This window comes from Mus musculus, chromosome 15, assembly GCF_000001635.26.
Source record: "Mus musculus strain C57BL/6J chromosome 15, GRCm38.p6 C57BL/6J".
NCBI classification, from domain to species: domain Eukaryota; kingdom Metazoa; phylum Chordata; class Mammalia; order Rodentia; family Muridae; genus Mus; species Mus musculus.
The window spans coordinates 55505384-55523470 of record NC_000081.6 but is presented as its reverse complement, the minus strand read 5'-3'; the positions used below and the strand labels follow the sequence as shown (position 1 = coordinate 55523470).

The 18087-nt window shown below is 42.5% G+C and overlaps 1 protein-coding gene across 3 annotated transcripts in view; it reads right to left on the bottom strand.

The window, feature by feature from the left end:
• Window positions 1-2667: 2667 nt before the first annotated feature.
• The window catches only part of Col14a1 (collagen, type XIV, alpha 1), a 213160-nt gene continuing 197740 nt past the window's right edge, over window positions 2668-18087 (bottom strand). For 2 of the 3 annotated variants that reach the window (NM_001368422.1, NM_181277.4), the window contains exons 46-48: window positions 7230-7307; window positions 5134-5289; window positions 2668-3538 (exon numbers count right to left, since the gene is read on the bottom strand). In NM_001368422.1, coding sequence (NP_001355351.1) covers window positions 3459-3538; window positions 5134-5289; window positions 7230-7307 — 314 coding nt within the window. In that variant the 3' untranslated portion in view covers window positions 2668-3458. Of the gene's footprint in view, window positions 3539-3781; window positions 4335-5133; window positions 5290-7229; window positions 7308-18087 lie in introns of those variants that run through there. The other variant, XM_006520385.4, reaches the window with a different exon arrangement.

Below are 18087 nucleotides of genomic sequence, written 5' to 3'. Positions count from 1 at the left end.
TTGAAGCAGAGCAGAATTCTAGATCCAGATATACCAGGCAGATGCCCTGAGTGAGAGAGCAAGAAAGAATCGTTCATCAGTCCAAGTCCCCACTCGGCTCTCCTTTGCCATTAAAATTCATCAGCCACACAAAACACATTAGTAGGCTAAGAACATCTATCTCTGGCAGAACACCTAGATTTGAACTGTCACTCTGTGTTCAGTTGCTAATTTTTTTGTGCCTAGCCCAACTTGACAATGCATCAACTTTCTTGTGGTAGGCCTTTATTTGCCCTATGTAAACTTAAAATACACTAGACTATGGAGTTTCCTCTTTTTATAATGTCTTCATTGAGTCCTGTGAAATTAGATTTAAAATCTAAGTCATTAAGTGCTTGCATTGGTCTCCCGGCTTATCTTGTTCCCTCTTCCATTCCCTCTCTTATCAAGAAGACTCCTCTCACATGACAAGCAACTCCTGAAAGAGCGCACTGAACTCAGGGTGTTCTACTCTCCTCCAGCATTCTGCTTAGCTCCATCTCTCCACTGATTGGTCAGAGGCATTCTATGTGCACCCAATTAGAAGCATTTGCAGTCGTCCCTACCTCACCCCCCTCACTTCTATCCCAGCGCGTTTTCTGTCTCCGCATCACTTCTCATAAGTCTGAATTCATTTACTGCTCTCCTCATGCATTCTGAGTCTCTCTCCACAGTTCACATCTCTTTTGTTCTTGTTTTCAGCCTCAGACTTAAATCAGCAATGTTAGAGGCATGCAAAGATGACGCCAGAAAGAAAAGGCAAAGAAGAAAGGAAAGGTCATCCTGAAGTTTTTGAAAGAAACAGAGATCCTAACAAATGTGATGGAGAGTGTGAGGAGGAAAGTTTTTCCCCATGATAGGATGGCCTGTTACTTTCAGAAAATGGCGTACACCTATAAAAGAGAGACGTGCATTCCTGCCAAGATAAATGAGCCAGTAAAACGTGCTCCTGAGAGTCAGCTTGTATTACAGGCTGTGTATTATAAACACACACATCCAGAATCCGAGGTACATCTTTTATTCTGAACATGGCACTCAATAAAAAGCCGAGATGCAGGGTCCAAGTGATGACACACGCTAAGCAAATGAGACTTTGCTGTTGCTTAAGTAAACATATTCAAGTCACCAAATCAAAGCCAGGTCATTTGTGTGTGTGTGTGTGTGTGTGTGTGCAAGCCAAGACTGCTGTGAAGAGATTAGAGTCTCTAATGGCTTCATCTTTTGTAAAAACTGAAAGTCTTTGAAGTAACACAGTATTAGACCATTTGTTCTTACCTAACTCATCAAAAACACACAGACTATTCGTCTTGATCGTCATCATTAAATGTCCCAGACAGAGGAACCGGACAGAAGACTGTTATAGAGCAATGTATCAGCTTTCCAGCTGCTTAAATTGGAGGAGTTCTCCCAGGGGATTCTAGGTTCAACTATGTGGATATCCCTTGCATTATTGAGCAATTCCTACTCCTTGCTGGCCCTGTTTTTCTGTGGTAAATTTCAGCTGGGACATAAAGGTTTACAGGCTACATGCTCTCTGGCTTCCTTCATTACACCAGAAAGCTACTTATTTGCCTGGGTCATCCAAGGCACCCACATACATGATGCCGGTTGGATCATTTGTTAGCAAGACTTCTTCTCTCTAGTAACAGAAACCAAAGGCAGCAATGAAATCTGCAGAAGGATAGAGGGGGAAAAAATGTGACTCAACAGACACCCTGCTTTTTCTGAGTCTTCTCCTGACCCAGACAGAACCTAAGTTAGGTTGTAAATGAAGCCACCCAACTTTCTTAAAATGGTTGTTAGCAGGGTCAGGCAACTGAGGAGTTGGGTCTCACACAAAGATATGGCTTTCATTCTTTCCTAGTTCCAACCAGCAAATAGAGCCGAACAGGGGATCCTAGTCAGACCTAGGTTTCCCTAGGAGAATTCTTTCAACTTAAGAGGCTGGGAAGGTGACAGATACAGTGCTCCATATTGATCCTCTTTCAGGTTTCTCGGTTTGGACATTCAGCAGTGACTACTGAGATGTGCTTTAGATGAGTTAGGTGAGAACAAATGGTCTAGTATATAATAAACTAATAGAACTCAACTATTTTTTTTAACACTTAAGAGTTTTCCTTTGGAATAAAAACAAAAGAAGTTCTAGTTTAAGGTCTAGAGTCTCTGGGATTCAATTTAATTTCCTCTTTACCATCTAGAGCAGGGGTTCTCAACATGTGAGCTGTGGCCCCCTTGTGGGTCCAATGGCCCTTTCACAGGAGTCACCTAAGACCATCTGCAAACAAGGGTATTAAATTATGACTCATACAGTAGCAAAATTGCAGTTATAAAGAAAATACTGATATGGCTGGGGATCCCCACAACAAGAGGAGGTGTATTAAAGGGTGGCAGCATTGGAAGACTGAGAAGCACTGCCTTAGAGGTCTTCAGGGATGTCTTAGTACAGACAGGATGTCTTCTACACAGAGGAGGGCGTTCTGTGGCTAACCACTGTCTTAACCACTGAGGACAAAGGGATGAAGGAGTGAGAGGTAGAATAAATGTTTAGCTACAGGACCACAGCTGTTCCTTTTGAGATCGACAGTCAACCAAGACCACAAAGGCTGACAGTGACGTTCAGAAGTTTCAGAAGTTAAAAGAATCCACACATGGTGTTTTAAGTTTTTATTTGCTTATAAAAAAAAGGATAAAAACAAGTCTTCAAAAACATATCTGCATTTACAAAGCAATCCCTGTAAGTCGAGGAGAGGCAAGCCCTGAAACACACTCCTGGACAAATGATCTGCCAAAAGATGGGTCTTTTCTGCATCGGAACTGGAAGGAAGTCATTATTTTATACGAATCAAGACTACTGGAAAACAGACTCTATGGTTTTGTTTTTAATTACAGAATCGAGAAAGGCTATATTCTAGCTCTTATTTCTGAACACCCGTGAAAACCAGTTACTGAGTAATCTATGAGTTAGACAGATCAGGTTAAACAAGTAGGAGGTAGTTTCCTCAGTGATGGTGTTATTCAATTACCAGCAAGGTCACTGACATGGGTACAGGGACAGTGGTATAAACTGGGAATCTCTGAATTCGCTCTTCTGCTGATAGGGCCCCAAATTCCCTCTGATATAACCACGCTTCTCTTATTAATTTTACAACTTGAAATGATGTAACAGAGAAGACACTCCAGGGTGTATCCTTCTCAGCACTCTTCATTGGAAGAAGTCCAAAGTAACTGGTGTACAGTTAAAACAGTGTCACAGAAAGGGGCGGTTTCAAAACACAATTTTTAAAAAACGGTAATATTGACGTTATCCACAGAGGAAATATACCCCATACCATCAGCCCTGCCTCCCTCTGCAAAGTAGAGGACAAACCACGTGACAGCATTTGGTAAGTGAAGCTCCAGAAGAGGGCCTGCCCCTGCTCTTCAAATGTCTCCTGAGGTCATCAGATGCCTGCGCTCCACAGATCCATGGCCTCCTGCTCGTCCTGGACCGGTGTGAACTCAGGCTGATCAGGATGGGACACTAAAGAGGAAAAGTGGGGGTGGGGTACTGATGGGGCCCAGGAACCATAAATGGATAATCTCCCCTATCTGGGTCCTTAGGGACACAGATTTGGTCAATAAAGCAGAGAGGTGCAATGTGTGAGGAGAAAGCACTCACTGCCGAGCCTGCTATGCCGCTTCCCCAGGAGGCTTTATAGTTGTTAAAAGGAGGAAGAGAAAGACAAACTAAACAATGGAGTTAGAAAACTGGAACCATGGCCAATTGCTTAAATACCGGATGTTTTTTATTTACAAAAGAAACCCTGAAATACAGTAGAATCGTAGAAGAAAATATAAAATTAAAAACCCAGTCTCGTGTTACAAGTCCATCACCAGGGGAGAGTGGAAAGAAGGGGATGCCAAGAGAGGGAGGTGGAGCAAAAGAGCCAGGAGGAAGATACTCATCCTATTGTGTGGAACAGGATAGAGCCTCAGTAAAGTGGCCTTTGGGATAGAGTCTTGGTTCAGAGGCCCAGACCTCCATTCAGATTGACCGGAAGTCTGGTTCTACTATGGTTGATTTATGTTACTTTGTTGCACTTTGTTATACTTTGTTACAATGTTATCACTCCAGCATGTCTGGAGCCGGGTAGGCAGGGGACTTGAAAGTCTGAGATGGAGAAGCAGGTGAGAGAGGAAAGAGGTGACCACAGTCAGGGGCAGGAGCTTAGTAGTGGTGGTGAACCACTTGTGTATCCATAGCCAAATCCCCAGGCCAATGCAACCAAAGGCAGGATTAGCACTTCAGTGCTGGTAATCATTGTACGGGATGAGATCTTAAGGGACAGGGGACAGATTTGAGAGGACAGGGAGGGAAAAGATGAACAGAAAAAAAAAAAAAAAAACACATCAACAAAACTTGGACCAATTTCTCTGGCAACTAAGGTTAAATTTCTCTTAAAAAGGAAAAACGTGCATTTGCTGACTAATCTCCTCACAGACCTAGAGCGGGTCTCTGAACCTCTCTCTCGATAATTCAGAAAGGCCCCAGGGTGAGCAGGCAGACTGCTGCCATGTGTGGGAGATGCTTCAGCTCTCAAAATCTCAGCCTATCACTTAGTGATGAAGCAAAAACAGCTGGCAACTTTGATCTTAAGACCTTTCTTGTCACATGGTGGGCAGATGTCATCTAAAAGAATTTTGGGGACCTCGCTTATTATGGGGGGAGAACTTAAACAGAGAGTGAAATTTTGCAGGAGGTCACGGGCACACCATAACAGAAACAGCATGGAAAATATCTAAATGTTCAACCATATGTGACAAGTGACCCACTAGGAGGCCAAGTCTTTATGGGTCACCATTTGGCAAATGCTCTACCAATATGCTATATCCTCAGTCCAGAAATCAACATTTAGAAGCAAAGAAAACATGGCTGCGGTGTTATTTAAGTCTCTCCTAAGGGATGTGAGTAGACTGTGCAGTAATTTGCACTCTAAAGATGATGTAAGGGAGTATGGAGCCCAGGTTCTGCTGCCCTCCCTGTTTAATTTCCACCACCACCACCCCCCCACACACACACAGGTTAGTATTAACCATTGTATAACTGGGCAAAGCCCTCAAGAGACTGGCACTTACCTCCAACGCCATAAGCAGAGCACGAGGAGGGGTCACAATACCCAGGCTGGCCAGAAGGACCCTGAGGTCCAGGTACTCCCAGGTGGCCCGGGGGACCCCTTGGTCCAGGAGAGCCAGGTGGCCCAGGACTTCCAGGACGACTTTCCCCTGAAGGTCCTGGGAAGCAACCAAAGGCGAAGAGTTTGTCATTTATAGCAATAGAGTAAGTTTTGAGACCACCATGAAGTAAATTAACTTTAAAAGAAGCAACCTCGTATGTCTCAACCATTGGGGGATTCAGCTGTTATATTCACTGCATTCTTTTCCCTAGAATCCCTGGGCAACAAATCATACCAGAATCACATGTCCTCCTCAAAGACAATGCCTGTAATCAGCTCCAGAATTAGGAGCAAAATGTATTCTTCTCTATGTCCCCTTGAGCATTGTGGGAGACGGAAGAGGCCATCTCAAAACTCTATTTTCTCAATGGAGCTCTGTTTTCCAACACGGCTCCTCATGAACCCAATCTGAGGGCCAGCACACATGTGCACACCCATGAATACACTCAAATCACAACCTCAGAAAGCTAAAATTGTTGGGTAAATTAGTACCGGCTTATGATTTCAGCTAATTAAATTAGTTAAGGTCTAAAAACATGATCCTGGAAGAGACAAATGGGGATGTAGTTTAAAATTGGACCCAGCACATTAGTCTAAATTTCCTTAGGCCATCTTACATCAATTAAGAACTATGAATGGAAATAAGGGGTGCTTAAAAAATTGTTTTTGAATTCAAGAAATTTGTTGGCTTAGTGTTTTTGTTTTGGATGCCTGCTGAATTTTAGGCCTGGTTTTCCTTTGATTAAAAGGTGTTCTTCAACTGGAAATAAAGTCACTCAAGCCCCGCCCCTTGGTGAGGAGGTATTGGCAGCTCATGGCTGTGGTGAGAGCAGACATCAGTTTGTTTGTTTGTTTGTTTGTTTGTTCAGGAAAGTGGCTCTTGAGAGGCTACTGCATCTGAGCACATATAGGAAGCACTAAGTGGATCTGGTAGCTTTTTTTAAAAATTGAAATTAGAAGGGAAAAGTGGCTTTTAGGGGGAGTAGATAAGCAAAAATCTGAGAGGGAATGGAGGTGAATTTGATCAAAACAAATTATGTGTGTATATGAAATACTCCAACCATAAAAAAAAATGAAATCCCACTCGATTCGCATTGAAATGAGATATAGATGCAAGTAGCCCTTGCTGTTTGAGTAATGTGATGTCTCCAGGTCCGTTCAATTTCAGCCGGGCAGTTCTCACCACCCACCCATGATACCAGTTCCTCACACAACTGCTAGGAGGATTTACAATCAAGATGGACCCATTGCCTTGGGGCTATGGCTTAGAGATGTATTCCCAAACCACTGTCGCGTTGGAAAGAAAAGTCTATAAGCTTTTGACTCAATAAGCTAAGAGGGGGGTTATAAATACAATAAGACACAAGCCCATGTTTCCAGTGACAACTCGGCTCATCTGGAGATAATTTGAAAAACATGATATTGTACTCAAGACTCAAAACTTCCACAAAGCTCATTTGGCAAGACAACCACCGCAGGAACTACCAATGTTCTCCAAATTCCCTTGGGTTTCTCTTGATTTCATGCCTCCCTTCCAGGTCAGCTGAGGCTGTGTGACAAGTTCCAGCCAAGGGGAGTATAACTGGATATAAGGCATCATAATATTTAAGAAGTTGAGATTGATGGGCCTTCCACATCTTTTTCTTGGAGGGTAACTCATGATCGACATCATGTGGTTAAACTTGGGGGAGTGTTTATCTCAGACACAAACACATATGCAAATGTAAAGTAACGCTTCCTTGTGCCACCAAGCACTTGGAATCTATCTGTTGCTATAACCTCACTTAGTGCATTCAAGCAAAACAAAACCAAATGTGCTGTAACCTTTGAGACTGACATAATGGGTGGACTGTAACCAGTGCACTGGCCTTGCAATAAAATACATGAGAAATATAGTTATTCCAGCTGACATAAGGATGGAATGTGACTATTTTCTGGACCTTTGAAGTGATCATAAAGATTTATGCCTTATAATTTCTGTTAGGTAGAAAGATTTACCTGCTGGCCCAGGGGGACCTCTTGGGCCTTGAGTTCCAATGCCTGGATTTCCTTTCTCTCCTTTGACACCAGTTAGACCTGTTTCAAAAAGGGGGAGGCAGACAAAAGTTGCCTTCAGAATTAAATCTTAGAATTTATATTTTACAAAGGTACTTTTCTGGTGAGGATGACGGAGACAGTTTAAGGTGACAGGTATCATAAGATTTCAGGTTAAACTCTGACATGGTGAGCTTATACAAAATCACATTACAGGTGGTCACATTGCAGCGATATTTTCCCCCTCCTTCCTACTGAATTGTTTCGGCCTGCCAGGAACAGGCCTGCCATTGCGCACAGCAGACCCCTCGGTGTACGCAGTTGGCAATCCACAAGTAGTACAATAAGAATCACAAGTGGACGTGTCTAACATTTTCCTTTGGCTCCACCCCATAATATAACTTCGAAAGGCATGAATTATAATTAAACAACAGAGATCTGACATGCATGACTTTCCATTAAGAAGTTGGAAGCCTCAGCAAAGCCTGTGTTTGATTTGGCTGATTCAATCCCATAAACGTCTGAACCTATTTGAGTTTCTTTTCCACTGGGCAGACCTCTCATTCCAAATAATTTACAGTATTTTTTTTTTGAGACAGCTTCTCACTATGTAGTCCTGACTGGCCTGGAACTCACTCTGTAGATGAGGTTGGCCACGAACTCACAGAGATCTGCTTGCCTCTGCCTCCTGAATGGTGGGGTATACTACCCTCCCTGTCTCGATCTTCAGTATATTTAATAAACCACACAACTCAAACAGGTAAAATATCATCACAGTCAATATACTCTGGCACATCCTTATCCAATCATATTCTACAGCAAGACCGCTGGATGGGTGATAGCCTCTTTAGATGTACTGGCCTCAATCCAAGACAGGCTAGTATTGTATTAGTAGCAGGTTCCACAGCTCACATAACAGCGTCTCTGCTACACAGTGTTCAGGTGCAACAATGCTTGGGAAGATTGGGGTGCAAAGCAGCATCTCTCTTTAACAATGCTCTCTTTAAGTAGTGTCTAATGGACTGAGACTGGAGGGAAGTGTCAGTCAATTAGAATAGTAAATGTGATAGGTAGTGGTATCATAAAGGACTTACAAGTTCAAGTTACAATAGCCTTTCCTTAGCGTAAGTGTAATACATATTCACTATAGACAAATTTGAAGTAATAATCAAGAATTCCGACAGCTGGAAATAGTGTTTAAACATCTTAGCTTCTAAGTTTTAAAAAAGGAAAGGGTTGGTATAGTCCTTGTTCTGGAAATAATGACTAAGGAGGAAAGCAGCTAGTGGTGAACAGTTTTTAAATAATGCATGTATAATGATTGGCTATGCAGTTTGGCTATACTCTGCAATCTTAGTAATTATCTCCTGGGGTCCAAATACCATGGTATCACTGATATAAAAATCTCTCCTTTCTGAGTAGCAATCATCTAATGAGCCAACTACTATGGCACTTCACAACACCCATTCCTACTGCACATGGCCTTGGCGGTGCTAAGTGATCCCAATAAAGGACAGCACTTCTGTCACTGCCCTGGACACCAAACACCATCCAACCCATGCCCAATATGCACACATCCAATTGTGATCTCCCTTTGAGAAGCTCACAGGGACGTAAAGATTTCTGAAAGATAACTATCATCTCCTTGACTTTTGAAGGCATGCAACTAACTCCAATAGGCTTCGCCTCATGCCCAGTTGCTAACCAAGCTGCCAGACAGAAAACCCCCCTTTGTAAGTGTGTTACTTTTGTGTCACAGTGACCAAAGTACCAAACAGAGGCACATTAAAGGAGACAAGGGTTTTCAGGGCTCACAGGTTAAGGAGCTATGGTCCTTCTCACTGGAAAGGCCATGGCAGAATTCATGGTGGCAGACTCGTGCGGCAGACCCTGCTCACACTGTGGTAAACCACAAAACAAAGTAATCTGGCTGGAACCAGGGTTAGCTATAACCTCCAAATCCCTAGCCACCACCTAAAGTCTACTTTACAAATAACAAGTGTCAGGCAAGCACTGAAACCATGAGCCTCTGCAGAAACTGCAGATCGAACCCCCCTGTAGACAGCATGCTGCATATGAGTTTAGAAGCTATCTGGAGTTAGTTCATCTCAGCTGGTGAAGGTTCCTACTTCTCAGGGTTTGGGGCCTAAAATGAATCTCCATGTTTAGAGACATTCTCCTCTTCTTCTGTCAGAGTCCCATGGCTACCTGTGTGGGGAGCCTCTGATAGCGAAGGAATTAAACAGAAGAAACCATGGATGACTAACCCGAAGCTGTTCCTCACTAGCATCTACCCAGTGACTCAGACCCCTTATGACCTTAAGTTGCAGGAGCATCTTGACTCGCTCTTAGCAAAAGAAATTAGCTGGAAGGGACCTCCGGGAAAGAATCCTGAGCAACAGCAACCCCCTTTCCTGACTTACTCATCAGAAAGAAAAAGGCAAAGGAGATACAAACTGGAAAATCTGGCTGCTTTGATTTTGGAAATCAAGAGAGAAAAGTAAGTATCATTTGGTGCTATCTAAAATGCAAGTAATAACAACAGATAGAGAACCTCACGAAAATATCCACCCCATGGAAATGCCTCAGAAAAACAAAAGTTGTAAAGATACAAAGCTATATTGGTAGGGAAATTTTGGTTTTATTGTCCTTCAAGTTTTTGTAAACTCCACACTCCTCTAGGTTTAGACTAGTATGTTTTAATATTTGTCTGTGTACACATATGATTCACATAATGGAGATTAGTCATCGTTATCACACCTGAACTAAACTGTATCCCGCCCCCTCCCTGCCTCCATCTCTCCATTAATAAGTTAATAAGAAGTGAAATTAAAGGGTCAAAGTTAGACCAAGAGATGCCTTTGCAAGCCTTGTAGACCTGGATAAAAGGCAAGAGAATCAAGAGTCCTAAAACATGAGTCTGCAGCTGCTCATGACACAAAGATATTCTTTACAGAGCACAACAGTTACAGTCCATAACAAAGGTTTTAGGTTTTTCCTTTTTTTCAAGGCTGAAAGTGAGACCATTTAACAACGAAATGAGGCCCCACAAGCTCAATGCCAGTGTCCTTTCTAGGAAGAAGCTGGCCTTCCTTAGTACAGGGGATATTCCCTCCCAAAATGCCCCAAGTGTCCAGCAATTCCTCATTTTGAAGTTTCAACTCAACCCTTCGTCCTAATTGTAACAAGCAGAGCCACAATGGGTCCAACAGGTCAAGGGTTGTCCATCTTATTGTGACTACATCCCAGCACTCTGTGTCTTCCACATGACACACAAGTCAAAAAGGTTTGTTGATGGACAAATGATGAATTTTCTACTCTCATGGCTTCCCTACAGTCTTTTCAATCTCTGACCACATCTAATTGCTTCCTTTTGTGTCCATCTTGCCCCCACACTAAGAGCCTTCTGACTGCTGTCACCAAACCTTATTTAGCTCTTTTGTATCAGACCAAGTGAGAGTCTCACAGTGAAAAGGTGGCCCAGGATTTATGGACAGCAACTAAATGAGGGCCTGCCTAAACCAACACTCAGATACTTGTAACTAAGCACCCATGATCACTAAGGGATGAACAGTCAAGTTGAGGCTGATGCTTCAACTCTAATTCCCAGCTCAAAACCGATTTTTACCCTTCTAGTTCCCTGTGTGTCTGTAATCCTAGCACTTGGAGTTATAGTTAAGAGGATCATAAGTTCAAGGTCAACCTCGGTGACACAGTGAGTTTGATGCAGCCTGAGCTGTATGAGAGACACTGCGTCAAAAACTAAAATTAATTCTTTGTTATTAATTGTTGATGTTTGGCCTGCTGCTGTGCATTGTAACACTAAATTCTGTACCAGAAGGTCTGGGCCTACAAGTAAATTCTCATGTATACAAGATTTTGTTGTGCAAACCTTGTTCCTTGATTTTCAATTATTGGTTAAATAGAATTGGTTACAGCCAATTACTTGAGGGATTAGAAATAGGTGGGTTTTGAGTTATCTGGTGTGGAGGGGAGTGAAGAGAGAAGGGTAAGGAGAGACCAGGAGAAGGAGGAAGTATGAGGAGAGGGGAGGAAGCCACCATGAGGGGAGATGGGCCATGAGCAGGTAGCTAGGAGTCACAGCTAGGGTACACCACTGGGGAGGTAGCCAGGACAGCAGCTAGAAAAGTAGATTAGGGGTTATCCCCAGTATTTGTCAAAGCCAAATAAAATAACTATAGTCTGAGTATCGTTCATCTGTAAGCTAGTCAGGGGTAAGCTTAAATTGGTTGTACATGTTGGCGATTAATATATATTATAAAATATTTTGTAAAAGATTGTCAAACTACAATTGGTGAATGCCAATTCCACTGTAGGCATTGATAAGAAAAAATATGGCTGATAGTGTATAAGGTATTCTTAAACACTACTTCACCAGATAGAAATGCCAGGTGGTTCACATATCAAGCTCATTTTTAGTCTTCACAAGCACTAATGGGGCTTGATTCTACTACTAGCCCTGAAAGAGAGCTGTAAAACTGAGGCCAAGTTTCCTGGCTTTAAGGAGGACAACAGAATCATGGTTTCGACTGAAGCATGCTGGGATGTGCACTTCTATGCACTGCCAAATGCATCCTCTACCCCTGATGCTGGACCTGGGGTTTGTTGGTTCTTATTAGGGTTGTGCTTTCCCAGCTGCCCACTGAATGGTCTACATGGTCCCTCTACCTTCAACTCAGCAGTCAGCTGTGAGTTTATTACCAAGTGTCCTGTTGCCCACTTGCCTTCAGCTCTGAGTAGGACTGGGGTTGAACTTGAAAGAATTTATCTGACTTTCACTGACTACATGTCCTATGTCTGGCCCTTTGCTGTCTGTTTCCTATTTTCTTTGGCCCATTGGCCTTCAACTTGGAATATTTTATTCCATTCTGTGCCGTTGGCTACCCCCAAGCACTCCAGGCAGGAATCTCATGCAACTCTAAGGAGCAGATTCACTTCTTCCTGAGTTGAGACACTTGGAGAAATTCCTGGGATTTCTGCCTGGGCAGATATGCAAGGTCAGGGGAATGCTTTCAATGTCATTATACTAAGAAGCCAGCGACTATGAAGCAAGGCTTCAGCTGTGTTCTATTTGTCTGTTGCCAGGGAGATGCTGGCAATGAGATCCAAGTGTAGTCTGTCCTTCTTGTGGTGTGGGTTCTAGTGTCTGAAAGGTACAGGGTACTTGGTACCACTTAAAAAAAGGCAGAGTGTCTTTCTTGGTGCATTGTGCTGAGTGTTCAAAGATGCATTGAACACTCAGCACAATGCATCTTTTGGGGCTCTCCTATTTCCATGTGTTTGGTTCAGAGGATGACTTAAGATCATATGGGGCTCTATACTTTGTGTGAGAGTGACCAAGGATAGAAACTACGGAGTTGTTTTAGATGTAAATGAGCCTTCCTAAAGATTTCTCCCTCTTGCCTTTTTCATGTTAGCATCTGGTTGTTTATAACTTAGGACCCTGCCAAGAAAATACAAACCACTCTAGACCTTGCTGGGAAAGTGAATTTAACAGAGACAGGATTAAGTTCAAAGGTAAGATGGATATTAGGAGGTCTTAAAACACTACATAGAGAAAACTGAAGAAGGGAACTCAAGTGAGCCGCAGCCATGATAGAAGAAACTGAGATGGAGACAATCGGAGTCTGTCTTCCACCGGTAGCAAAGCTGGGTTCACCCTTGAGCAGCTCAGGGAGCTAATACAGCATTCAAGACAGACCCCCACGCTAAGGAGGAACCTCTGGAAGCCTTGGCTGACTCACTGATGATGACCAAAAGAGACAATAGGCTTTGGTTCCTATATTGAAGGGGTGAGATGGAGCTTAAGCAGTTGTCCGAGGCCCACACATCTGAACTGGAGTCAAGGGAACAGACTTTTTCATCTCCAGTTGTCAGAAGCTCTGAGTCTGGCCTAGGCCTTAGTTTAATGTCCCAAGGAAAGATTGGGAAAGGTACACCATTCCCATTGGGTTCTACAAAGCAGTACCCCAAGGACTCCTCCCAAAATGACCCTGGACTCTCCGAAGCTGTGCAAGTCTCACAGTCTCACATTCTCTTCTGGGTACCAAAGCAGAGATGGCATGTCACATGGTTTCTGACTCACCAGCATATCTGGCATAGACTCTTTTTGCTCATATATTTTCAACTTCCTTGTTGGGGCAGGGGTCTGTTGTGTCTTATGTCCATCAATAGTACATTAATAATAAACCTAGCTATTCCCAAGGGAGGGGGAAACTATGTAGAGATGCGACCTATAAATTGTCGAGAGCAAAAAGTCACTATCAAGCCTTTGAAGTGCAGGGACAGTTAAAAAAAAGAGGGTGTGAGGGTGTGAGGGGAGGTGCAGCAAAAGGAAGAGGAGAAATGGAAAAAGATACAGATACAGTTGCCAGTCAAGCTGTAGGTTACCTGGTCATAGCTAGGTACATGGATGGCAAAAGGAACACAGGTCAGGTCAGGCACCAGAAATCCCAGCCTTTTGCTATGAGGGTTTGCACTCACTTTGTGACCCCACAGGTGCTTAAGAGTGTCAGAGCAAAGGCTACTCTGTCACTTTCCTCTCCAAAACATCAACATCCCTCCTTAAACAGCATGACATCATCTACAGCACAAATTGTCAAGAACTCATGTTATTTGTAGTTAATGGGAAAATTCAACCAAGTCTTGAACAAATCTACCTCTGGGATTGAAAAGAATTATATCAGAGTGTCAGAGACCATCCTGTGAGAAAGTGATCCCTTCACAATCTCCTTGACAAGTCAAAGGGCCTTGTGTTAAGAGCTGGTTGCCACCCCCTTCCTCCTTATTCCCTTCCTAACACCAAGGACATGAGCTGTGCCTGAGCCCAGCTTGACACCCAAGGCTGTTGAGGAGGATAAAGGCTCCGGAGATAAGATGCAAAGTACCTGTTGCTTGGCGCCTGACTTCAGCCCCCATGTCAGCAGTTGTCCTTTCCCTTGTTCTTTGTATAACTCTCCCTCGACCCCTCCCCTATTTTCTGAGATGTATGCTTTAAAAAGAAAGCACCTCAGCTTAATAAACGAGACCTTGATAGGTTCAATCTACTTGGTCCTCCGGCTCTCTTTCTTTTCCTCCCATTTCCTTCCAGGTGTGGTCCCCCTCACACCCACGAATAACTGAATCCCACGGGTCGAAATATCAGAGAACTGGGATAAGTCTACAAATTTTTAAAATAAAAATGTGTTAAAAATCAACAGGACTTCTTTTTGAATGAACACATTTTGTGTATAAGGAAGCTCATTATATTTTCCCAATTTTCCAAAGAACTTCAAAAAAAAAAAATGAAGCTACTTTGCTATATTTACCTAGGTGTCTAATGCCAACATTAAATCTTTTTAAAAAGGAAACTGGAAAGGCCAATGCTTGTGCCTTTTCTATATATGTTTTAGCCCACTTTTAAAATGTGCATTTGGAATACACTGATTTCATCATGAATATATTTACTTTTTGAGATACCACATCCAAAAGCCCACAAAAACGAGTTTATCAGAGCTAAACGACTTTAGTTTTATCATCCAAAGTAGGATTTGTTATGTTTCCTGTGCACTTATTTATTGTGTTCAAGCCCTGAAAAAAATCTAGAAAATGGAAAGGTATGGTTTAATTAAAAGGAATTCCTTCCTCGCTGCCTCTGTTCCTCCTTCTTTCCTTCCCTTCCTCCTGTTTGATACCCAGCTGTTTGTACCTGGTGTAATCAAATCTCCTAAAAAACAATGTCAACTTGAGACATGATGCTCACTTCATTCACCTGTAGCAATGGTTCACTTACATGCTGTCTCCACCACAAACACACTATACACACAACAGCCTGGGCTTCCAATTTGACCGTGATGCTAGAGTGATTCAGCAATAGCAGCCATGAAGCTAGCCAGCAAGCAATCAGCACCATGCATCATCTAAGATTTATGAAAGAACTATTGAATTTCAGGCGGCCTGGGGAAATAGAGCATACGTTCCTTGACAAGAACAGAGTCTCCTCGGTGAGCTAGAATTAACAAAAGTGAAATCACTAAAATCCAACGCAAGACAGTCTGTTCCACCTGGGTGCTAATGATGCATGTCATACACTCATGAGGGAGGAAGCAGTCTGTTGATTTATTAAATATATGTTTGGAACTGCTGTCTACATGGTAAGATTTTTAATTTTTTTTAAGTAAAAAAAAATAAGTATATTGGCTTTCATGGCAAAAAGAGGCTTTTATTTATACTGCTTTACTGCTTTTGTTATGGTTGGAAAGACATAATTTGATCTGATTTCAATTTGACAATGGCCTTTTAAAAAAAAAACAAACTGGGGCTGGTGAGATGGCTCAGTGGGTAAGAGCAACCTACTGCTCTTCCGAAGGTCAGGAGTTCAAATCCCAGCAACCACATGGTGGCTCACAACCATCCCTATCGAGATCTGACGCCCTCTTCTGGAGTGTCTGAGGACAGCTACAGTGTACTTACAATAAATAAATAAATAAATATTTTTAAAAATTAAAAAAAAACCTTCATGTGTTTAGAGAATGCATCTGTAATTAAATGCTATTAAAGGATATAAGAGAGAAAACCACACAAATGAAGGGTAAAAGTTGGCATAGTGGAGTGAACATTCTTATCCCCTTCTTTTCTCAGTGCCTGAAAAGTTGTATCTTCTGGGGAAGGGGGACCAGGGGAAGGGAGCAGTACGAAGGAGGTCATGCTACCCATGGGTGGGTTTAATCTAGGAGGATGATAAGTTAAATAATGACTCATGATTTTGTCTCCCTCCAAAATGGACTTAACTGACTGATCCTACTTCCCTGTACTTCAACATGAACTGCACTTTCTGACTCCCACCACTGGTTCTGACAGACAGAGGATGGCAGAAGTAAAAGCTTGAATTTCTGAGACTTAGCCCAGAAAGGCAATGTGAACTCTCTGTTTTCTGTTGTTCACCACCAGCTCTGGGGAAAGTGATGACCCACTGCCATGGAGAGTCCCCTGTTGAGGAGATGATCCCCCATGGCCACCCTGGGCACCAGATGCCCTGTGTGGAAGCCATCCTGAGATGGTTTCCCAGCCTAGTTCAGCCTCTGCGCTTACAAGCCTTGTTGATGTCACATCTTCCACTTTAGACGTCACTGTGGGCTCAGTGCTTTTAACTGAACACCCATCCACTGGAGAAAGAAAAATTAAAATAAAAAAGAAAAGAGAAAGAAAATCCAATGCCAAACATCTTAAAGAGACAGTACGTTAGGACAATCCCATCAGACTTGCAGAGAGAGGACTTGTTCTAAAGGGAGTCCAAGTTACACTACATCTCATTGCATGAGAAGAGGGAAACCTATCTGTATTCACCTCTCAAAAAATGCAAAATGGGGAGAAGAGAACAAAATGTATTTTGGTTGATTCTTAATAGCAATGGAAATAAATAACATGTGCCATACAACTGACTATCAATGGTAATAAAAATGGTCACAGGAAGACTTATTATATTCAACTGCCAAGCAGCAAATCTTAACAAAACTCATTTACACACCCTCTCTACTCAAGCTGGTCTGGCCCATGGAGGTTATTTTTTTCCAGAACTAAAGCAGGATGCATGGACATTAAGAGTTTTCTCAATGATCCTTTCCATTGTGACAATCTTGGCTGAGAGTTACTGTGATGCTGTCATTGATAACAAACACCATCTGTCAAATTTATCTGTAGCTCTCACAGCTAACTTTTAAATCACAGGAATAGTGAACACAAGAAACCTCCCCAGTATCAGATCTGGGTCTATTTTTGAACAGTGTATCACCTGTGTTACAAACATAGGTTATCTTAGTATGCAGCAGCCATCACTGCCTCCATGCCATTTCTTGGTCTCTCAGATGGACTGTCATTTACGTATGGCATCTGAACAATGCCATGTCCTTTCACTTGTGTTTGTTTGAGGGCATTCCCTGATCAATCACTGGCATTTATGTGGAAGTACAATGTGTACGCACCTCTAGGAAAAAATCCTTTCAGTGAAATATAGACCCGGTTGTTCTGCTCAGTGACTTTGAACAGTTAATATTACATATTTGCTGCAGTTTCATCACCTAAAATAGAGCTTTGTTGGGTATATGGGTATAGTGATGCACATCTGTAATCTCAGCACTTAGGAGGATCAAGAATTCACAACTAACCCCAGCTACATAGCAAGTTCAAAGCCAGCACAGGCTCAAAACAAAACAGGCTAGCATGATAGCTCAGTCAGTAGAGTGTTTGCTTTGCAAACGCAAGTATCTGAGTTGGATTCTCAGAACTCATAGAAGAAGAAAAACAAAAGAAAGAGGGAGGAAGAGGGAGAGAAGGAGGAGAAGGAGGAGAAGGAGGAGGAAAAGGAAGAATAAGTACAAGAAAGGAAACAGGAGAAGAAGACAAAGGAGGAGTAAGCAGTGTCATGACTTGTAATCCCAGTACCAGAGAGGCAAAAGCAAGAGATCCCTGGAGTTCTGATCAACCACCTTAACATACTTAGCAAGGAGGGTAAGATATCTCATAAAAGCAGGATGGATAATACCTGAGTAACAGTGGCCATTGTTGTCTGACCTCCACTTTTACCTATATACATGTGTGTGTGCACCCCCAAAACATGTATGTACACACACACACACACACACACACACACACACACACACACACACCACACATACACGTATGCTAATTCAGCACTGGAATGATACTCAGTGGTTAAACATTTTTCCGGCATATGGAAGGTCCTGGATTTGACCTTCAACATCACAAAAATAACGGAGCTAATCCTGATCTCATGGGATTTTTATTTTTAATAAATAGTGTGCTG